This window comes from Oryzias melastigma, linkage group LG13, assembly GCF_002922805.2.
Source record: "Oryzias melastigma strain HK-1 linkage group LG13, ASM292280v2, whole genome shotgun sequence".
In the NCBI taxonomy this organism is placed as follows: domain Eukaryota; kingdom Metazoa; phylum Chordata; class Actinopteri; order Beloniformes; family Adrianichthyidae; genus Oryzias; species Oryzias melastigma.
The window spans coordinates 33167105-33187943 of record NC_050524.1 but is presented as its reverse complement, the minus strand read 5'-3'; the positions used below and the strand labels follow the sequence as shown (position 1 = coordinate 33187943).

Genomic DNA, 20839 nt, shown 5'->3' with positions numbered 1-20839 from the left:
ATCAGCTCAGTTGAACTATGCCTATTTTGTAGGTTTGCCCATTTAAAAAGAGAAATCGACAGTCTGGCTGGACCACTCCATGACCATGATGTGCTTCTTTAGTTTTTTCTTGGTTGTCTTGGCTGTATGTTTTGGATCATGATCCTGTTGACCCATCCACGAGGTTCTCACTCAACATTTGACGGTAAGTGGTTCTATCCATCCTTCCATTCACTTGGTAAAGAAGCCCTTTGTACAAAAACACCCCAAAAGCACATTTCTACCTCCACATTTGACAGTGATGATGGTGTTCTTGGGGTCAGAGACAGCATTTCTCGTCCTCCAAACAGGACATGTTGGGTTGATGCCAAAAAACTCAATTTTGGCCTCATCAGACGACAAAACTTCTCCAAATAACTCTCTAAATCATGAAGGTGTTCATAGGCAAACTTCGGGTGTGCATGTGTCTTCTTAAGCAGGGCTACTTTTGTGGGTTCAAATTAGAATCAGCTTAAAGTGAATCAAAAACCATATTATGAATTTGAAAAAAAAAAATGAAATTTGAAAACAGTTTTAAACTCGAAAGTGCAGACTGTAAATTTAAAAGAATCATTACAAATTTGAAAAAAATATATAAATAAAAAAATAATATTGCAAACTTAAAAAATATAGAAAACTTGAACAAATAATTGTAAAATTAAAACTATAAAAAGTATTCTTTCATGTTTAGAACTCTTTTCAAATTAAATGATTTTTCTTAAAATATATGATTTGGTAAATACATTTTTTTGGTGACTGTGGTCCAATCTGCTTTGAGAAAATCAAGTAACTCCTATCACATTGTTTAAGGCCCATGGAAACCCCACAAGAGGAAATCTTTGTTTGGAGCCGCAGACCAAGGTCAATTGGCAATCATGTTGTAATTCTTAAATGTGTGCTCAATTGCACCAGCAGTTGCCAAATTAGCCCAGAGCTTCTTACTCATGGTTTTGTAACACATTCTGGTTTTGTGCAGATTTACTAAGTTTCCCTTGAACCCAGTGAAAGTTCTGTAGTGTTTCCAAAGTTGGAGAGTGTGTGAATGGGTGTCAGGTGTTCAATTCAAGTGGCAGGTTAATTAGGAGAGTTTTACTGGTCTGTGTGAACCAGAACTTTTATTGGTTAGAAAGGAATCATACATTTTTCCCTAAATTAAATTCAAATTAATTTGGAAAAATTCTGTAGTCAATTTCTTGTTTTAGTGATTTTCTATCCATCACTTCTCAAATGGGCATACCATTAAGCTGACAATCTGTCAGTAGGTAGACATACCTACAAAACCAGCAAGGAATTAAATATGTATTTCCTCAGCTGTGGTCTTCACTATATTGTGGGTAACCTCATTCTTGTGCAGACTTTTTTTTGTGTAAAAATTTTGCATGTGTTCTTATTGGCCGTTTACCACCGTCCATCATTTGGCTCTGTGTTATTTCTCCTTTACAGAATTGTTTTAGCTTGTCAATCTTGTAATACTATTATCCAGGGTTTTTTTTGATGAAGGTTTAAACTGAGATTCTGAAACTCTGAAAGTAACCCTTGTGCTCTCTTATGGGGTCCAGATGACCCCACCTTTATATTGATGTGTTCCCTCCCATGACAAAGGTGAGCAAAGGTGGACAGGATTTCCTATCTGCCAGACATCAGTGAAGATAAAAAATCTTTGAAAAAAAAAAGTTTGTATTGTGGGGTATGTAACTCAAAGAAAGTAGAATGTAACTCGCGTTATAAAACAAGGGGTATCTCATAGCTATCTCAGTCCAACAGAACTATGGATCTGAACCTGGGCCATGTCTGAATTTCTTTTTGCTCTTATCGCTCACTTGTTCTTGTGCTTATATTTTTGTCTAAGCAAGAAAGCTTTCTGGGAAAAAATATGGTGCAAGCACTGGTGACAGAGAATCAATTATTTTACCAACTTAAAATGTGAAATATTATATTATGTTGTTTAATAGCATGTAGCTCCAGATAAGACCTCCAGAAATGTAACAAAATGTTTGTTTCTATCAGTTTCCTTCAACTGTCTTTGTATGTGTCCATCCAAAAAGCCAGTAACTGCAGGCCAGTGATGTCAAATGCTTTTACTTTACAGGTCAAAAATGGAAGAGAAACAGTAGAACTACAGCATACCAAAGAGAACATTTATTTTTTTACGCAAATTGTTAAATAATTTTCTAAAAATTTGACAAAAAAAATGCACTTTTAACTGTGATAAAACATCTTTACAGCAGTAGATGCCTAAAAAATCTAACATAAAGCCATGAAAATGACGTCACCAATTCCCACTTTCAGAATTTTATTTTCTTAGCAATACGCCGACATCACCAGCTGAGGTATATGAAGACACATATACTAAAAGAAAACACCAAGTTTAATGGTAACAAGTCTTAAACATCAGCACTGCATTGCACATGCAGAAACATTCAACACACTCAGATAAAAATGTTTTCATGCAATAGTCAAGGTGGTGATTCATTACATCTCTTAACCCTTGTGCTATCCTAGGTATATTAACCTTGGGAATGGGGTCATCTGGACCCCACAAGACAGCGCGCTAAACTTTTTTTTCAAGGATTTTGGATCTTCACTGGTGTCCATGGCAGACATAAAATCTTGTCCACCTTTGTCATGGGAGGGATCACACACCAATGTAAGAGTGGGGTCCTGGACCCCAAAAGATAGCACAAGGGTTAAACATTTTCTAATTTGTAAGACTATCAAACATTTGAGACAGACATACCAACAGACAGACTTTGAGGTTTCCAATCCATATTCTGTACATGTTTCTGTATATTATTCCAGCTACTTGGTTGTGGTTCTCCATGTTTGCTTTCCCAGCCAGCATCTTCCACCCTGCAGGTATGTGCTGGATTGTTTCCTCTTTGCACAGCCTACACCTTGGGTCTTGTCTGGTGTGGTAGATCTGAGCCTCTATCGCGCTGGTGTTCAGGGTTTGTTCCTGTGCTGCCAGGATCAGAGCTTCTGTGCTGTCCTGCAGGCCAGCCCTCTCTAGCCATTGGTAGGACTTCTTGATATCAGCCACATCAGTTATTGTCCGGTGGTACATCCCATGCAGGGGCTTGTCCTCCCATGAGGCTCTGTCCTCCAGCATCACATCCTCAGCTCTCCATTGCCAGACGTTCACCGAGGATGCTGTCAGTTGGGGCCTTGAACTTGATGTTTTTTTATTCAGACTAAGGGAGCTGGGATAAGGAATGGAACCCCCATGTATTGTGAAGAACTTTTGCCTGTATCTCTTCTTATGCCTGCTGCTATTCTGATAACTAACTGCATAATTGTTCATTGCCTGGGTCATACATATAGCTATAGTGACGTGACAGACAGATAAACCACATTCACATAAGGATTCACTCACCTGCCCTGGCATATCACATATGAACTGAAGTCCAATCCCATCAGGGCTGCCCTGGGCATAGGCAACTATACCCAGGGCAGCCTATCTTTGAACCTTTAATACTGGGGATGCTTGTTTCTTAAAAACCACCATGCTCGATGGCTTAGAGGTATACAGCAGCGCAGCGGTTAGATCACCTGCCCACCATCACGAAGCTCCCCAGTTTGAATCCCGCTTGGGGGAGGGCATTATTATAAACGATAATCATAAACCATAATCAAAGTAAATAAATAATTATTGTAACATATTCCAGGCAGCTCCGTTGTTTCTGTTCCGGACGACAATGGTGGTGGTGTTCCTTTTCACCTAGGACATCATGCAGCCCAGGGCCGGCTTGAATCCCATTCCTAAACCATAGAGTTCAATATGATGTGGGTCCACCTTTTGCAGGTATTTCAGCCTCAACTCTTCTGGGAAGGCTGTCCACAAGGTGGAGTAGTTTATATAAGATTTTTTTATTGGTCAGGCCACACACAGATGTTGGTGGAGAAGGTCTGGTCTCAGTGTTTGCTCTAATTCATCCAAAGGTGTTCTATAGGTTCAGGTCAGGACTCTATGCAGGTCAGTCCAGGTCAGACTCTGTCCTCCATGTCTGTATGGACCTTGCTTTGTGTTCTGGTGAACAGTCATGGTGGAAGAGGAAGACCCGCTCCAAACTGTTCCTACAAGGTTGGGAGCATGGAATTGTCCAGAATGTTTTGGTATCCTGAAGATTCAAAGTTCCTTTCACTGGAACTAAGGGGTCTGAAAAACAAGCCCACACCATCATTCCTCCTCCACCAATTCAGTCTGAAACGTCCCCTTCTCCTGCAACCTCCAAACCCAGACTGGTCCATCAGATTTCCAGATAGAGAAGTGTGACTCCTCCCTCCAGAGAAGACGTCTCCTCTGCTCTAGAGTCCAGTGACGGCGTGCTTTACTCCACTGCATCCACGCTTTACATTGCTCTTGTTGATGTGTCTTGATGCAGCCATGAAGCTCTCTGTGTACTTGAGCTGATCTGAAGGTCACATGAAGGTTGGAGCTCTGTAACAATTGACTGCAGAAAGTCTGTGACCTCTTTGACCGTCATCATCCTCTGACCTCTCTCCATCAGTTTTCGTGGTCGACCACTTGGTGTCTGAGTTGCTGTTGTTCCCAAACTCTTCCATGTTGTTCTGATAGAGCTGACAGTTGACTGTGGAAGATTTAGGACATTTTACCACTGGATTTGTTATACAGGTGGCACCCTATGACAGTTCCAAGCTGGAATTCACTGAACTCCTGAGAGCGGAACATTCTTTCACTAATGTTTCTGATCATTTGGATGGGTGAGAGAATATAGTGTAAAAATATAATAGTGTAAATAAAATAGAAAAGGATGGATAGAAAAGGAACGGAATATTGAAAATGAAAGACAGATACATGTCTTCTCAACTTATCTCAAAAGATAGTATGTAGAAACACTATTTCCAAATACACATTTTACATTTACATCGCCTAAAACATTTACACAACACAATGTTTTAGGACCAAAAAAGCTGTGTTATGGTAAAATGCTGTGGTAAACGAGTACTACGTATAAATAAACTGTGATAGCATACAGATGATTTATAAATATGACATTAATGCCACAAATACACCAAAAGCTATTTTAATAAATATTATAATAATTTAAAACTTACTAAATAACTAGCCTTATTGGCTATAACTGGCAGACAGAAATGGCAGCTTAGCTACAAAGCTTTCTAAAACTGTTTTCCAATACATTAACAACTTCACAGTTTTGTTTCAGCTTTAGCATTAACAATTCAAATGACTAACATAAAAACCCCAGAACAATGGCTAACTTTATGGGCAGATGATAAACGAGGCTCTTTGGGGAAAGAAAAGGGGAATGGGGGAGTTGAAGGTGAAGTTAGGGGTTTTTCAGTAAACAAGTGGGGTGAGGGCTGAGAATGAAGCATTAAATCACCATATTAATGAAACATGTAAACTAAAATATATAATAGAACTGCAACAGCAGAGGTAGACAGACACAAAGCCGCACCTACGTACAGATTGACCTTGTGGGTCAGGTGCCAGGCTGTCCCTGACCACGCCATTGGGCAATGCGTACTTTGCGTCCAAGGTTTTTACCGGCTGCTGAAAATATCAGCGCGGCGCTCCTTTCAAATTCAATCACACACTGAGCTTTGCCACCACCTGTGACAGGGAGAGCAAGAGACACAGTGTAGGGACAAAAAGATCCTAATAATACTACCACGATTACAAAAAAACTAGATCCAAGAAAAAAACAAACAAACAAACAAAAAATAAAACAAGTAGAACCAATGGTACTAAGTAGGGCTGCCACGATCATTCAACTAATCAACGACTAATCGACTACTAAAATAATCGACGACTAAATAGTCGATTAGTTGTTACTTTATATAATGTGGAGTCAGAGTGTAGTAGAGTTGAACAAAGTTGTGAGCATTCAGCACAAAAAAATGTCCTTTTTTTATTAGAGTCAGTGAGACCATGACTTGATCTTTCGAGTAAAATAGTTCCTTGTTTCAGATGCAGACCTCATTTGATTTAATCTTGTTTAAACCCAAAAACTAATGAAGGAGAGAGGCTGCACGGTTCATTCAAAGTTTAATAAACTATCATCTTCATTGTCTTTATTTTTAGTTCGTTTAAAGCTAATGATGGTTAAGATTTGTGCTTTACATCCAGTTTGCGCATGACCCGATTAGTCAACTAATTAGAAAAAATAATCTGTGATTAGTCAACTATTAAAATAATCATTTGTGGCAGCCCTAGTGGTAAGACTATTAAACTAAAACCTAAAAAAATAAAAAAGTGCAATATTTAAAAAATATATATATTATAATCCTTTATCCATAAGGTGGCTTGAGAAACATAGGTGAAAATATATATCAAGAAAGCTTGGAAAAAATGCGCAGAGTATTACGTATATCATTGAAATCAATTGCCATATTTACCAAGACGTGCAATAAAATTCTTATCTGTGTCTGCATACATGTTGATATTGTGGTAATATTCAATTTACCTCTGTAGGATCGTCATTTAGATATTTTTATTTAATACATTAATATATCTAAATTCCAAGCAGAGAAAAAGTTTTGCTGTGGTTCGTAATATCTGTACGATAATGCTACTGCTCATCTTGCGTTAACCTCTACCATGCATGTTTTGCATGTGGAATAAACACAATCTTTCCTGTATCATCTACAACAATCAAACTCTAACCAGATATTTAATAAAGATCACATACTTAAGTAAAAAAAAAAACCTTGCTTTGATGGTGAAAATCAAAAGGAAAGAACGGTGTTGACTTTTGCAATTCAAAAAACCAAGACTTAATGTTCACAAGCATTTGCATATTGAATTCCAAACAATTTTCTTAACTAATCAAACAATGAAATAGAAACAAACTTAGAAGCAAATACATACTGATTTTCCAGAACCAACGGAGCATAAGATGGATGAGTCCGGGGAGAAGGCACTGCAATATACCCAATTCTGATGGCCACGCAAAACCTTTACCATGTTGCCTAGGGAGATGAATAACATATTAATTTAAACATGCCTGATATTGAACAATAATTAAATCAGCTGAAGATCATTGCCATTTCTGAAACATGGTTGCCACCATGGATGGATAAGACATGTTCTTTACAAGTCTTTCACAAACAACTGACAACCTATCATTAGTAGTGGATGTTATTATGGAATGTGTTACTGTAAAAGCAGAAATTGAAAATTTTTAAGAAATAATGGTAAGATGTGTGTATATGTGATGGCTGCCTACGCTGCCACACCATCAGGGCAGTAACCTGCACCCCAAACACTCACTTGCACACACCTTTAGATACATTTTATTTCAATTACAAGACACACTTGTTTTTGTTAAAATATAAATTTATTGACACACAATTTAAGCTTTATTTCAATTTTCTTTCATTAATTTATTCTTGTGTTTTTTGAGTTACCGGTGCTGTGGGAACCATTGCTGCTGCTGCTGCTGCTGCTGCCGTCTGCTGGAGCCACCATGTCAGGCCTGACACAAAGAAAGCATGCCAGCCAGCAGAGGCCTTATATGCAGCAGGACACTAATTGGACTGAACCACTGCCCGGGGGAGGAGAAACTCTTTTTGTGTTAAACTTTGATTCAGTTAACATTCTACTTTATGTCTATTAGTTTTGATATTTTTCTATGTTAGTTTACTTTAGGATGGACAAGTTAATTTTGTTGTTTGCTGTATTTCTGTTGTCTTAGTCTTTTTCAGTTCCCCCTTGTGTGTCTAGTTGGTCTGATCAGCCACTATATATGTTCCCCTTGTGTTTCCAATTAGTTAGGTCAGTTTAGGTTTGTTAGTCTGTCTGTTCAGTTGGTTGATTTGTCCTCCTATCTAAAGCTTCAGTTACTTTTGTTGCTTTGACCTCTTTTAAGGGCCCATTTTTGTTCACTGAAATATCTTTTTTGAAAATAAATGTAAATATTTTTTATATATTTTTGGCTGTCCTTGCCTTTACTGCTCGGTCCACCACAGTATAGAACACCCGGGTCCCGCATTGGCACATTCAGAGATACAATAGTGGGAATGTACAACAAAATAACAGAAAAGAAAATGTTTTTTTTTCCTTGTGAGACTTTAGCATTGATCTGTTAAACCCTCGGGAACTCAATACCATTGATGACTTAATTAATGTCATGTATAGTTTATCTGTGTGTCCAACAATCACAGCCGGTGCGAGTAACTACTAACGGTGCTACATTGATAGATGATTTTTTTACAAATGTAGCTGATAAAAATATTGATTGTAGGTTAATCAATGATGATACTAGTGAACACCTCCCAGTCATTGCAAAATGCAAATAACAATTAAAAAAAGAACAAATCCAGCCAAGACAAGCAGCAATAAGACAAATTAATGAACATTCGGTGAATGAACTTAAATTAATAAACTATGACTGGAGCAGAGTCTATGGGGAAGATGTTAATAGTCCATCACTCTTTTATAACAACAGTTACAGAACTGTGTAAAAATATTATTCTCTTGTAACAAAAATAAAAAATAGAAAAACTGACAAACCAAAAGCATAATCTACTAAGGAAGTAACAATTTTTCTTCAGTCGGTTGAAAATACGATTCAAACTTGTCAACATGTTCATCATTCAGCAGAGCAGATGCCTTCTCTCCATGCAGGCTGGCTGTGAGTGTGTGCGTGAGTGGGGGTGTGTGCGCGTGGCAGACTGGCTGTGTGCTCTTCAACTGCGCTTCCCCTCCTGGGAAATTTTCGCAGCTCCTTCAGATTTAAAAGTTTCACATAAATCAGTCCCCTCCAGGATTTTGCGATGTTACAATTGCAACTATTAACCCAAATTCAAGTAAACCCCAAGATTTGTTGCTCACTCTGCAACTTTACATTTTCAACGCAATTTTACTGCAACTTTGACCAATCTACTGTGACAACAGTCATGGGTGACAACGCAGCTTCACAATTGTTTCCCTTCTGACTCCTTCCCGGGAGCCGGGCTCTTTTTTTATTATTAACTCTTTAGCTCTCTGTCATCTCTCTCTGCAAGCTGTCATGGAAGCTGTCAAAGTCATTTTGATCTCAAACCAAGTCTGATTTAAAAAGGAATAATAGCAAAAAATAGATGCAGTTTACTGCTAAGTTATGCCTTTTTAAGATCATTTTAAAACAGACTATGAGCATCTAATGTGGTCCTTTCAGGCAACAAAGTCCTCAGGGGCACTATGTTTAGGGCTCCCTGCTCTAGAGGCTCCAAAAAAAGAATCTAGAGCAGAATTATCCACATAGCTGACTGCATTTTAGTTGTCTGATGTTTACAAAACTGTAAGCAAAACAATTTGTTGAACTGTAATACTTGGAAAACGGTATTTAGATCAGATTTAGATTTATTTCAAACACGTAAAAAAACAAAACATTACAAAGCAAAAAAAGACAGTAAAAATAACAATACAATCTCAATTTGTAAAAAGGAGATTTCTAAAATGTAATTCTTTGTGTTTGAATTATATGTACTATGTAATGTATGCAATGTATTTATATTCAATTGCAGTGTGACTCAGTTAATTCAATCAAAATTATTTATGAATTAGGTACACTGATCATCTGTAAATCTAGAAAGACTGTTTATAACTCTCAAACACAAACATCACAAATGATACAAATATTAGACCAAGATACTTCTGACACTTCTATTGTTAGCTTTGAATTAAGATTCTTATGCGAGTAAAAACTTGTAATTACCATCATCTTTAAGGTCCCAAATACGAAGAGTTTTGTCTCTCGATGCTGACACCAACATCAGGCTGCCGTCAGGAGCAAATGTTAGGTCTCGCACAACATCAGAATGATCCATCAGATTCAGCAAAAGTTTCCCTAATAGAAGCAATCACAATTAACAGTGAAATTTATTAGGAGTTTCGATGACTTTTTTCTTACTTGCCAAAACATGGCAGTATAGATGAAATTATTGGAATTCTGTGGTGTCCTTACCGGTGTAAACATCCCAAATCTTGATCCGACCATTATTAAGGCCTGTTGCTAGTAGCAAATGATTCTGACCAAACTTGAAGTGGTGCCACTCAATGTTCACACAGCGACTTTCTTTTTCAGGCACAGAAGAGCCAAAGGCAAGGCTCCAAACAATGTCACCACAGTCTAAGGTATGTTCGCGTGGATCACCATCCAATGTAATGGTTTGACTCCTGTCACTGTTATGTCGGGACAAATTCCAAGGATTCAAAGCACCAGTTTCTTCGTCACCATGGTCAATAGAACTAAAACAAAAGGAAAATGGAAAAAAGGTAAGCTTGACCGACCAAATAATTGAAATCTAAAAAAAAAGACAAACTATGCCTTCTTTTTTTTCTCTTTGATCTTTGTTTTGCTTCCTTTTGCCAAAAAAAGCAATTTGCACAATAACCCAAAATTGTTGACCATTTTTTGCATCATGTCTGGACCTACAAATGAACCAGTTGACCTGGGGGGGTGAGCCCCACGTCTCAAATAACAAACACCTGGACAGGACACAGTTGGAAGATTGATAGAGTTGTACAGACATTAATCTTATATTTGCTTTGTATGATTTTAACCTCTTTTCTCTTTCTGCTCATTTGAGGTCGTGCTCAGCTGGTGTCTGGAAGGTTGCAGTCATCCAGGCTGAAGGCTGTCTGGAGGCTGACATTACAGATACTCGAAGATGCTGACGCCGACATATTGTTGAGGCTGTTTTTCCTTCCACACCTTGAGAGCAGCAAATGTAAATAAAATAAGACCGCCCCTGAAAGGTTATAAATATGGAAACCCTGAACCAAGATCTTCAGAGCGGGTGGAGACTGGTTTGAACATTCTCTGTCTGTTCTCCTTGTGCAAGTAAAATCTGATTTAAGAACTGACCCCTCTCTTGTCTTTCTTTCAGAGAAATGTTTCAGGTTGTTTGAACCTAACAAAGATATACGGTATTCTGCATCTGAAATGAAAGCTTTTTGCTGATTACTGCTAGCTTCATGGAGGGTGTTGGTGTTATTGTGCATTCACACCTAACGCAGCCGGCGCAGCAGAGGCGTCAAGTTTCAATGTTAAGTCAATGTAAAGGTGTAATCTGGCGCGGGGCGATTTTGGCTGTGGGTGCAGCAAGCTTGATGCGGCACACCCAGCTTTGGGCACGTGATGTTTTCAGAGACTAGATCAAAGGGTAGAAATAAACATTTAAGATGGCCGCTCGATGTGAATATTTTCGTCATGAACTTCCAGCTATTTTCTAAACCCACGGGGGCCCCTAGGTTCCTGGAAACTGTAACAGTTACTGTTGGGCGAAGGCGGGATACACCCTGGATTGTTCACCAGCCCGTCATCACAGGATAGAAATTGTATTTTAATAGAGAGAAATCAGGCTGGGAAGTGTGAAGTTTCTGCTAAAGTGGGTGCTAGCGAGTAGCATGCTAGTTTGTCGTTGGACGCACATTAAAAAAAGAAAAAGAAGAAGAAGAAAGTGAGTTATTGGCACGTATTTTCTTTCAAAATACATCCTGGCAGTGTTTAACTTCTTTTTGGTCGCACGGACTGGAGGAAGTCCCGCTAGAATATGCAGCGCTCACTTTCTGCTCAGTGACATGAACACTGAAGAGAGCAGACGTTAGGGAAGGAGCTGTCAATGCCAAAATAATAATAGCCCGAGCAGATCTCAACACTTTTTTAAATTTGTTACTTTATTTTAATAAACTTTATTGTAAACATCAGTTTCAGTACAGGAAAAACTGTGTAAAATAGCTAAGTCGTTTGTCTAAGTGGCGTTACTGTAGTGTGACGTCATCACTAGTCGCAAACCCCCAAGCTGATCTTCCAGGCCGAGCACATGTGGTACCTACACCGCCGCAAGTGCTATTGTAGTGCACGGGACCGCTCTAGCTTCATGGCTAGCAGATGTTTTTCTTATTTTCATCATGTTTCCAGGGTCCAGCACATGATTTAGTAACACGATCATCTCCTGAACAAACAATGACAGAAAAATCCTCTGCGTATTTTCAGCAGTGTGTGTGCGTAATCACCCACTCTGGGTAAAGCTTACGCTCTCAAATGGATGTGTTATACATTTACCACCAAATCATTGTTTGTGACCCACTTGTGCCTTTTAAAATGTGCACAGCGTGCTCATCTGTACGCTCGCCACTTCTGTGTGAGCCAGAAATAATCTGACAGTCAATTGAGCACAGGAGCATTTTTCTAGATTTATAAAGTTGGCATACACAAAAGGGGCACCGGATTATTAATCCCACTGATGATCCAATTTCTTAATAGTATGATGATCAGGCCTAAATTTTTGTATATATATACCAGCTGGTGCTTCTTCTCTAAATTGTTCTTGTTATGGTGCATTCACATCAAACACAGCCGGCACGGCGAAGGCGTCAAATTTCAATGATAAGTCAATGTCAAAGTCAAAGACGCAATCTGCCGTGTCACGATTTCGGCAAATACCAGCTGGTGCTTCTTCTCTAAATAGTTCTTACAAATTTTGGAGGTGTGGTTTGGGTCATTGTCCTTTTGTAGGATGAAACTGGGACCAATTAATAGATGTCTTCAGGGTACAGCATGGCACTGCAAAACGGCATGATGGCCTTCCTTATTTTAAGTCCCTTTCACCCTAAACAAATCTCCCACCTTACCAGCACCAAAGCCACCCAAGAACATCACGCAACCCTTCCTACTTGAGGAATGGTGTCAGTCACTGTTAAAGCATCTTTTTAGTTGTTCTGTCTTACAATTCTTCTTCTGTGTGACCCAAACACCACAAACTTCAACTTGTCTGTCCATAGCACTTTTTCCAATCGTCCTCTGTCCAATGTCTGTGTTCTTTAGCCCAAATTCATTTTTTTTCTTTTTTAGCCAGTCTCAGATATGGCTTTCATTATCCCTTCTGCTGTGAAGGCAGGGTTTCGAAGTTGCCTCTTCACTGTAGATCACACTGGCATTTTGCCTGAGCAAGTTTTTGAAGCTGTCAGTTTAGGACCAGTAAGGGGTCTGCAGGTGTTTAGAAGGAAACACGCTACAATAACATGTTATAAAACACTAAAAGCCAGATTTTTTCACTAAAGTGGGTCTTTGACTCCTTTTAATACCTAAAAGGGACATTTGAGGATTTTCAATGATACCAAATGTAAAGATGTGGGACCCTGGGCATTGTAGTTTGTGGTAGAATTAAAAAAAAAAATGAACCCTTCTTTGAATTGCCACTTTAACGTCAGGGAGGGCTTTGAGTGCTCGACTGATCTCAGGAGCTATGCTGTCTGGGGCTTCTGCCCCTGGTAGGAACCACAATGGCAGACAAGTTCTGGGTGACGAGCCAGACAAAGAGCTGTTCAGAATCCCTTTATGAGAAGTTCAAATAAAGATTCCGTTACGTCACCCAGATTGGCGTCACCGGGGCCCCACCCTGGAGCTAGGCCTGGGGTTGCGGCACCTAGATAATTGCCTGGTGGCTGGAGCTCCTCCCACAGGCCCCAGTCGGGTCAAGCCCGATGGAGCAACATGGGATCGCTCTCCAGTGGGCCACCACCTGCAGGAGAGCTCAGAAGCAGAGGTGGGACAAAATATCGGTATGGCTACTGCAATATTTCAACTCACGAATAGGTCTGTGGATCATCGCTTAGGTGGCGATCCGATTCGATTCACAAATCAAGCTCAACAATTCATGAATTGAACCACGATTCTTACTTTTTAATATAATGTTTATTGCTATGTGTATGTCTATTTACTGGATGGATGAAAATTGAAATTATTTGTATTTAATCATCATTTATACCTTTATTTAGAACAGGAGATAAGAATCAACAAAACTGATTAAAAAACAAAACAAAAAAAACACAAAGATTCAGATAAAAATAAATGTTGTTTGTCATTTTAAACTTTTTTTTTTGTCAATCTTTTGGTTCAGCAGTAAAACAACATAAAAGGATAAAAATCCCTGCTGTTTTGGATCATTTAACAACATAATCTGAAAATGTTCTCCACAGTTCTCTATCCTCAAAGTTCTTCAATATTTTACGTTCTAAGTATCACATATTGGTGCAGAGCCCGTATGAAAAAAGTTTTTTTTCGCAGCAGAATCAGCTGATTCACTTTGATTACATCCGCCTTTCAGCAGCGCCAGGCTGTTTCTTCAGAATAAGCTGGAGTTTCGTTAATTGTGTCAAATGTTGAAGAGTTATCATAGTCAAAATAATGTAAACACTGGAGCTAAAGCTCCAATGTTAAAGCTAATTCATTTTTTCAGAAGTTATGTCTTTGAGCGGAACTTCAGTCTCAGTTTCTGAACGGAAAAAAGCTCTGGCTAGTTTTACTTTGAAAACCTGAAGCTTCACCATTAAGATATGTTTACTTCCGGTGGGAGTACTGCGGCTCTTTCGGCTTTGTTTTAGTTCTTAAACTTACATTAAACCTACATTAAAGTGCATTTCAGAGCAAAAATACATCGTTCCCAGATGATATTATCCCAGATGATATTATGACCATATTTTACTACAATTTACTACATTTATAAAGATCGCGAATCTTGGACGTCGTGAATATCGAGCACCCGGATACTCGTTACAGCCCTACTCACAAACAATAGCCTGCCCTCTTTTTCCTTGAATCGGCTTTGTAAAATAATACACAAAAAATCCACCAGGGGGCGCTTCGCGCAAGCACGACAGTGAAATGTGAGGATGCTGTAGCAAACTGTCATCAATTTTTACCGGGCCAATACGTTTTTTGTCTAAATACCTAAAACACGGGTATTGGCACGGGTACAGCATGAACACGGAGCGCACTTTCTTTGCTGCTTTTCCGCATGCAGCGGTAAGGGAGGGGCTCCCCACGCACTCTCACCACCTGCTCCGCTGGCAGATGACAACGCATGCAGATGGCAGAATGGCCACGAGCAAACAAGTCCAGGCTGTGTCTGTATTTTGCTAAAGTAGATGCAGACAGCGCACACTGTTTCTAATGTAACAGACATAGATTGTAAGGGTGGTAACAGGAGTAGCCTGTTCAAACACAGCACTAAAATTCACTATATTTGCAGCGTCTGACCATCCAAATGAGATGTCTAGCGGTGTTATTGATCCAACAGGTGTTTATGCTAGCAGTACACACATAGAGCACGTGACTAAAATGTTGATTATCAAAGGAAATTGCAGGAAATTTTAATAAAAGGAGGGGAAATGACGATGGATAGGATTTATCATCATACTTACAAGCTCTTCAAGCATTTTGTCCAGGGAATGAGCCTGACAATTCGATGCCCCTGTGACCAAGCAAAGTAAGAACCATTGGGTGAAAAAGCAACACTCCAAGCCTCACGTCCAGACTTCTGATCAAAGGGAGCAGTAGGTGCAAGGAGTTCACCAATGAACTTGGCTTGACCTAAAATGAGAAAAAAAAGACCAAGAACATAACAAAAATTAGTATTATTTGAGGGCGCTGTAGATAAGTGGTCACCAACCACCGGGCCGCAGATCAGTACTGGTCTGTGGATCAATTGCCACCAGGCCACATAAAAACTAAATTTATGCCAGTTTTTTTGTTTTTAATGCTGGAAATCTTTTATTTTGAAAAATCTTTTATTTAAAAAAAATTACCAGGTTCTCTCAGTTACACTTTCAATCACTTGAGCTGTGAAGTTTGGTCAGGGGAGCAGAATGACAACGTCTGAACTCTTTTTTCTGAGAACTGTTTGTTTTGAAAATCAACCAGATTCTCTCGGTTACATTTCAGTCACTTGACCGATAAAAGCAGTCATGTTTTTAGAGTTTCTAACATGTCTGTGTGTCATTTTTCTTCTGAAAGAGAACAAATGTAATAAGAAATCATTTAGTTTTTTCATTTCTGAGTATTTCTCCTTTTAAATCAATCAAACTGTCTTGGACAGACTCTGTTTGAATGAATGATCTTCTTTCCATCAACAGCTCTGCTGCACATGCACTAAACCCTCATCTGTTCCTAGTGTCTAGTTCAGGTTCTGGAGAAGAGAAGATGGTATCTTCACATTGACTGCAGTCAAATGAGCCGCCGTTCACATTTCTGTGGTCAAATCAGCATCACTGGATTTTTGGTGTGAGTTTCATCCAATACTTACGGTAGCAGGACTGAGAACGCTGGAAAATCTCCACCAGACTCCACGGAGCTTCTTGATGTGACCACGGAAATGTGAACGGCGGCTCATTTGACCGCAGTTGGAAAGGATTGTAAATCAATGAAAGAGCATTTTGATGTTAGCTTTGATTATTTTATCAAGAACTCTGAGAAACCAATGATTGAATGTATTGATCACAGTCAATAAACATTGGAGAATTAGCTAAAAGAGTCTTTGGTGAACTGGAAGGAGAAAGAATCAGGATTTTGGAGGAAGTTCTGTCCATGAAGATCTTCACTTCCTCGTCCAGCTGACATCCGGATCAGAACCATACGGCTGGACATTACCCATATTGATGGATGTTTTCATGTAGCAGTGGTGAAGATTTATGCTAGTGAGACAGAACTATCATAATCAGACAGGGGATCAGGGGTGGAGCTTATGCAATTTTATTTGTATATGTGTTACAGGGCTTTTTTTGTTGGAACAGCACTTTGAGGTGTTTTAATAGGAAATGGGCTTTGTTACTTCACTTTGTCAAGTTTACCAGCCAGCAATGCCATTGAACTTCATCAATTCTCCTCCTTTCTGGGATTGGGTAATAATAATTTACAAGCTCAGTTCTATAGATTCTGGCACAAAGGCTGAATCTGTTCATTTGACAGCAGTGTGTTACCTGCAACACTAGAAGGCACAGTTCTTGCACAAATTACAGCTTTTACAGATTTTAGAGGTAATAAAAATATAAATTTACCACAACATCAATCCTTTTCTAAGCTTTATTGGAGCGATGTTTTGTGAAAATCGATTAAAAAATGAGGGAGCTAGCCCGATTTTTGTGGTTGATGCCTGAATGTCTTACATTGAAACAGCTGCTTTCTGTTGACGCCACTCAATGCATAGCAAGGGCGTCTGTGTGCGCACATCTCCGTCTATAGCAGCAAATAGACAAGGTTCAATCCAGTAATTTATATCAATGTCTTCCATGTTGTTAGAGCTGACAGTTGACTGTGGAATATTTAGGAAGCAGGAAATTTCCCGACAGGATTTGTTGTACAGGTGTCATCCTATGACAGTTCCACGCTGGAATTCATTGAGCTCCTGCGAGCAGAACATTCTTTCACTAATGTTTGTTCAAACAGTCTGCATGCCTGAGTGCTGGATGTTATACAGCTCTGATCAGGCCAAGTGAGGTGTGTTCAGTCAGTCAATCGGGAACTGGGCTCATTCAGTCCTGCTAATCAGCGTTTAGTGAACCAAAGTGAACTGCAAAAACAAGAAGGGTGGTTGCTCACAAGAAATGTTGACGATCCCTAGTGTGTCAGTGGAGTCAGCCTCCAACTGTCCTGTTGTGTTATTATTTAACCCTTTTGCTACATTAGACATATTTACATTAAAAGTGGGAACATATGGACCCCACAAGACAGCCCGCTGAATTTTTTTTTTAATGATTTTTTTTAATTTTTTTGTCTTCACTGATGTCTGTGGCAGACATAAAATCTTGTCCACCTTTGTCCATGTGTGTCTTGGGAGGAATCATAAGGGTGGGGTCATCTGGACCCCATAAAATAGCACGAGGGTTAAGAGGAACAGGAGTGGAGATGCTTGCCTCAGAAGAAACCAACAATGAAAAGAACTGCAGGTCCTACCCTCGTAAACTGGTTGTTCCAGTTCAACTTGGTGAAGGCCAAGAAAGCCAAAAAGAAACAACACCCATTTCCTTATTTGTCAAAGAGAAAAAAAAAACACACACAACATCTCTACTCATTTGAAACTCAGTACATCGAGACAAAAATGGTCCTCCTGAAGGACAAAGCAAAGGGAGTAATGCAGGGCAATGTGGTCTATGCAATCTGGTGCAGTCAAGTTTGCTATTAGGAAACTAAACAGTCTTTTCAAAAAGATGGCAGAACATGAAGGAGCCACAAAAATCAGTCCAAGACACAAAAGTTCACCAGAACCCAAAGGACCGTGCACATTAGGGGTGTAACGGATCACAAAACTCACGGTTCATATAATGTCATGGTTTTTGAGTCCTGGTTTGGGTCATTGATAGGGAAAAGAGGCAAAATAACTACATCAAAGTTAAAAATTGATTTTTGAATAGATCTATTTCAAAATGAAACATTTATAAAAGTACTTCAAAACACAGACACATTTGACATTAGAAAAACTGAGGCCTAAAAACAGCATCTTTGGTCTAATGAATATTCCTATACATAATAAAAATACAGAAGATGTTCATATGAACAGAATTGCAAACATGGGCAGTGCATCTTTAAACTGGATGTATTTACAAATTTATATTCTTCACTGTGTCCCCTGCTGCAATAAACTCTCTTCCTCACAGAGCAAACCTGCAGGCTTTCACCACAGAAAAAAGAGACAGCAGGAAATAAAGGGTTAATATATAATATAAATGGGCAAAAATGTCTTATAAATGGGAAATTAATGTCTTATTCTGAATTTCTAAACACTTTTCAGATTGCCGTCACACCAAAGCATATGCCATAATATTTGATGCAATTCCATCCAGCATAATAATGCTTTACTTATTTTATTTATTTACGGTTTGATTGACAGTCAATAACATCCCCTGGCCCTGCTCAAGTGTGTTCATATCGTTCTGTTTTGTATTCTGTTTAAAGGGCTGTGATGAGTATCTGGGCGCTCAAATACTCGCGTTCTGCTCTCAAAAATTTGAGTATGAATATTCGCAGCGTACAAGATCGCTGTTTTGGGGATTTTTACAAATATAGTAGATTGTAGTAAAATATTATCTTGGGACGATGTATTTTAGCTCTGAAGAATAATGTTGGATTTTAAGTTTATGAACTAAAATAAAACCAAAAAAGCAGCGGTACTGTCACCTGATGGAAACAAATTTTCGCGTCGGTGAAGCTTCTGGGTTTTCAAAGTAAAACTAGTAAGAGCTTTTTTCCGTTCAAAAACTGAGACTGAAGTTCCGCTCACTGACAACTTCTGAAAAAAAAAGAATTAGCCTTAACACCAGAGCTTTAGCTTCAGTGTTTACATTCTTTTGGTTATGATAACTCTTGATGCAATTAACAAAACTCCAGCGGATTCTGAAGCAGAGAAACGCAGAAGAAACTCAGTGAAGTGCGGTTGTAATCAATCGGAATCAGCCGATTCTGCTGCAGGGGGAAAAAAACAACTTTTTTCATATGGGCTCTAAACCAATATGTAATGTTTAGAACATGAAATGCTGAAGAACTTTGAGGATTGAAAACTCTGAAGAACATTTAAATGTTTTTTAGTTAAATTATCAAAAGCAACAGTAATATTGTTTTTACTTTTTTGTTTATATTACTGCTGAATAAACCAATAAATAAAATAAAACTTGTTTAAAATGACAAACATAATTTCTTTCTATTGAAATATTTTTTAAAAGCCTTGTTGATTCTTATCTCCCGTTATAAATAAATGTATAAATGGTGGTGATTGAATACAATTAATTTCTATTTTCATACATCCAGTTAAAAGACATAAACATAGTAACAAACATATCAAAAAGTAAGAATGGAATCGTTGAGCTTAATTCGTCAATCGAATCGGATCACCACCTAAGCAACGACCCACAGCCCTAACTGTTTGCACATTTACATTGTATTAAATAAAAATAAAAATGAAAAAAATGTGCTGTGTGCATCTTGACTTCACATATTGTGGCCTACACGTATTTCCATCACTTTTGGAGCTGGTCGCACGTAAATAAGTGCAGATAACATCAGAAAGAAAAAAAAACAAAAACAAAAATCAAAAACAAAGTACGCCTGTGAAAATTTAAAGGACGTTCAATGAGCTGTGGGTTCCGTGATTTACCAAATTTACCAGCAGAAAATGCTACCAACGTACTCGTTTCAAAGTACATTACTCACAACAACATTTGACGTAACTGGGTAAAAAAAAAAAAAAAAGAAAAAAAAATCGACACCAGCTTAGCATGGCATATTGGTACCATTTAACAATTTAATACAGTACGTGTCGATTTTTTTAATCGTACTATTGACATATCAGGTTTTCGAGCGGATTTGCCCACTGTATCCGTGAAACAGCGTTCACAGAAAATAGCGCTTCGTGGACATATGCGCTTATCCGTAGCTACACAACAAGAACTTACCTAGATCATTTTCGTTCACAGTGTCCGGGAAGCTTGCCATCTAAGTTAGGGCCGATAGTAAGACAAAAAGCCAAACGGCGACAGTTTAGAAATTAAAAAAAGAAAAAAGAAGGACTTGGCAGCGCCTCTAAAAACGTCGCTAAAAGACAGTCTTCTTCCGCCTAGCTTACTGGAGTTCCGGCTAGGGAAGCAGAGCTGACTTTTTTTTTTTTAAACTTTATTGAACAAAATGCAAGAATACAACAAGAGAAACAATCAATGCAGTAAACAATGTAAAATCAATGTACAAAACAGAAACAATATTAAATAGCCAGGGCAGTTGATTTCAATAAATATTTGCAGAATATTACAGATTATAAAAGACAAGGATGTCGCACAATGAGATTAATCACTAGAGACATGCAGGCTTTTTACTATTGTCCAAGATTAATAAAGAGTGACTGGAATGGAATGGTCTTAAAAAAACAATGAGACATGGTTTAGTAGACACAGTAAAATGACCATAAAATTATTAATTTTGGTCCAATTTCAAAAGGGAAAAAACTCTGATCATCAGAAAATTAATTCCCAGGTCATGGTTACAATGTTTTTGTACAAAGTTCAACAAATGAACGACCTTTTAAAACT

At 38.6% G+C, this 20839-nt stretch overlaps 2 protein-coding genes and 1 long non-coding RNA gene across 3 annotated transcripts in view; 1 reads left to right on the top strand and 2 right to left on the bottom strand.

The window, feature by feature from the left end:
• LOC118599532 overlaps window positions 1-534 on the top strand; it is a 1079-nt gene extending 545 nt beyond the window's left edge. The window contains exon 2 of the long non-coding RNA XR_004948933.1: window positions 164-534. This is a non-coding gene — a long non-coding RNA (uncharacterized LOC118599532). The remainder of the gene's footprint in view (window positions 1-163) is intronic.
• wsb1 (WD repeat and SOCS box containing 1) overlaps window positions 1-20416 on the bottom strand; it is a 30091-nt gene extending 9675 nt beyond the window's left edge. Inside the window, exons 1-5 of the mRNA XM_024265334.2 lie at window positions 20213-20416; window positions 15194-15362; window positions 9951-10234; window positions 9702-9833; window positions 6872-6972 (exon numbers count right to left, since the gene is read on the bottom strand). Of these exons, the coding sequence (XP_024121102.1) occupies window positions 6872-6972; window positions 9702-9833; window positions 9951-10234; window positions 15194-15362; window positions 20213-20252 (726 nt within the window). The 5' untranslated portion in view covers window positions 20253-20416. The remainder of the gene's footprint in view (window positions 1-6871; window positions 6973-9701; window positions 9834-9950; window positions 10235-15193; window positions 15363-20212) is intronic.
• Window positions 2782-4202, bottom strand: LOC112142083 (the record flags this gene model as incomplete). Its single annotated transcript, XM_024265335.2, is given in 1 exon segment — window positions 2782-4202. A coding segment is annotated over 1 exon segment (622 nt), but the record flags the coding sequence as incomplete, so codon positions are not given.
• Window positions 20417-20839: the final 423 nt, after the last annotated feature.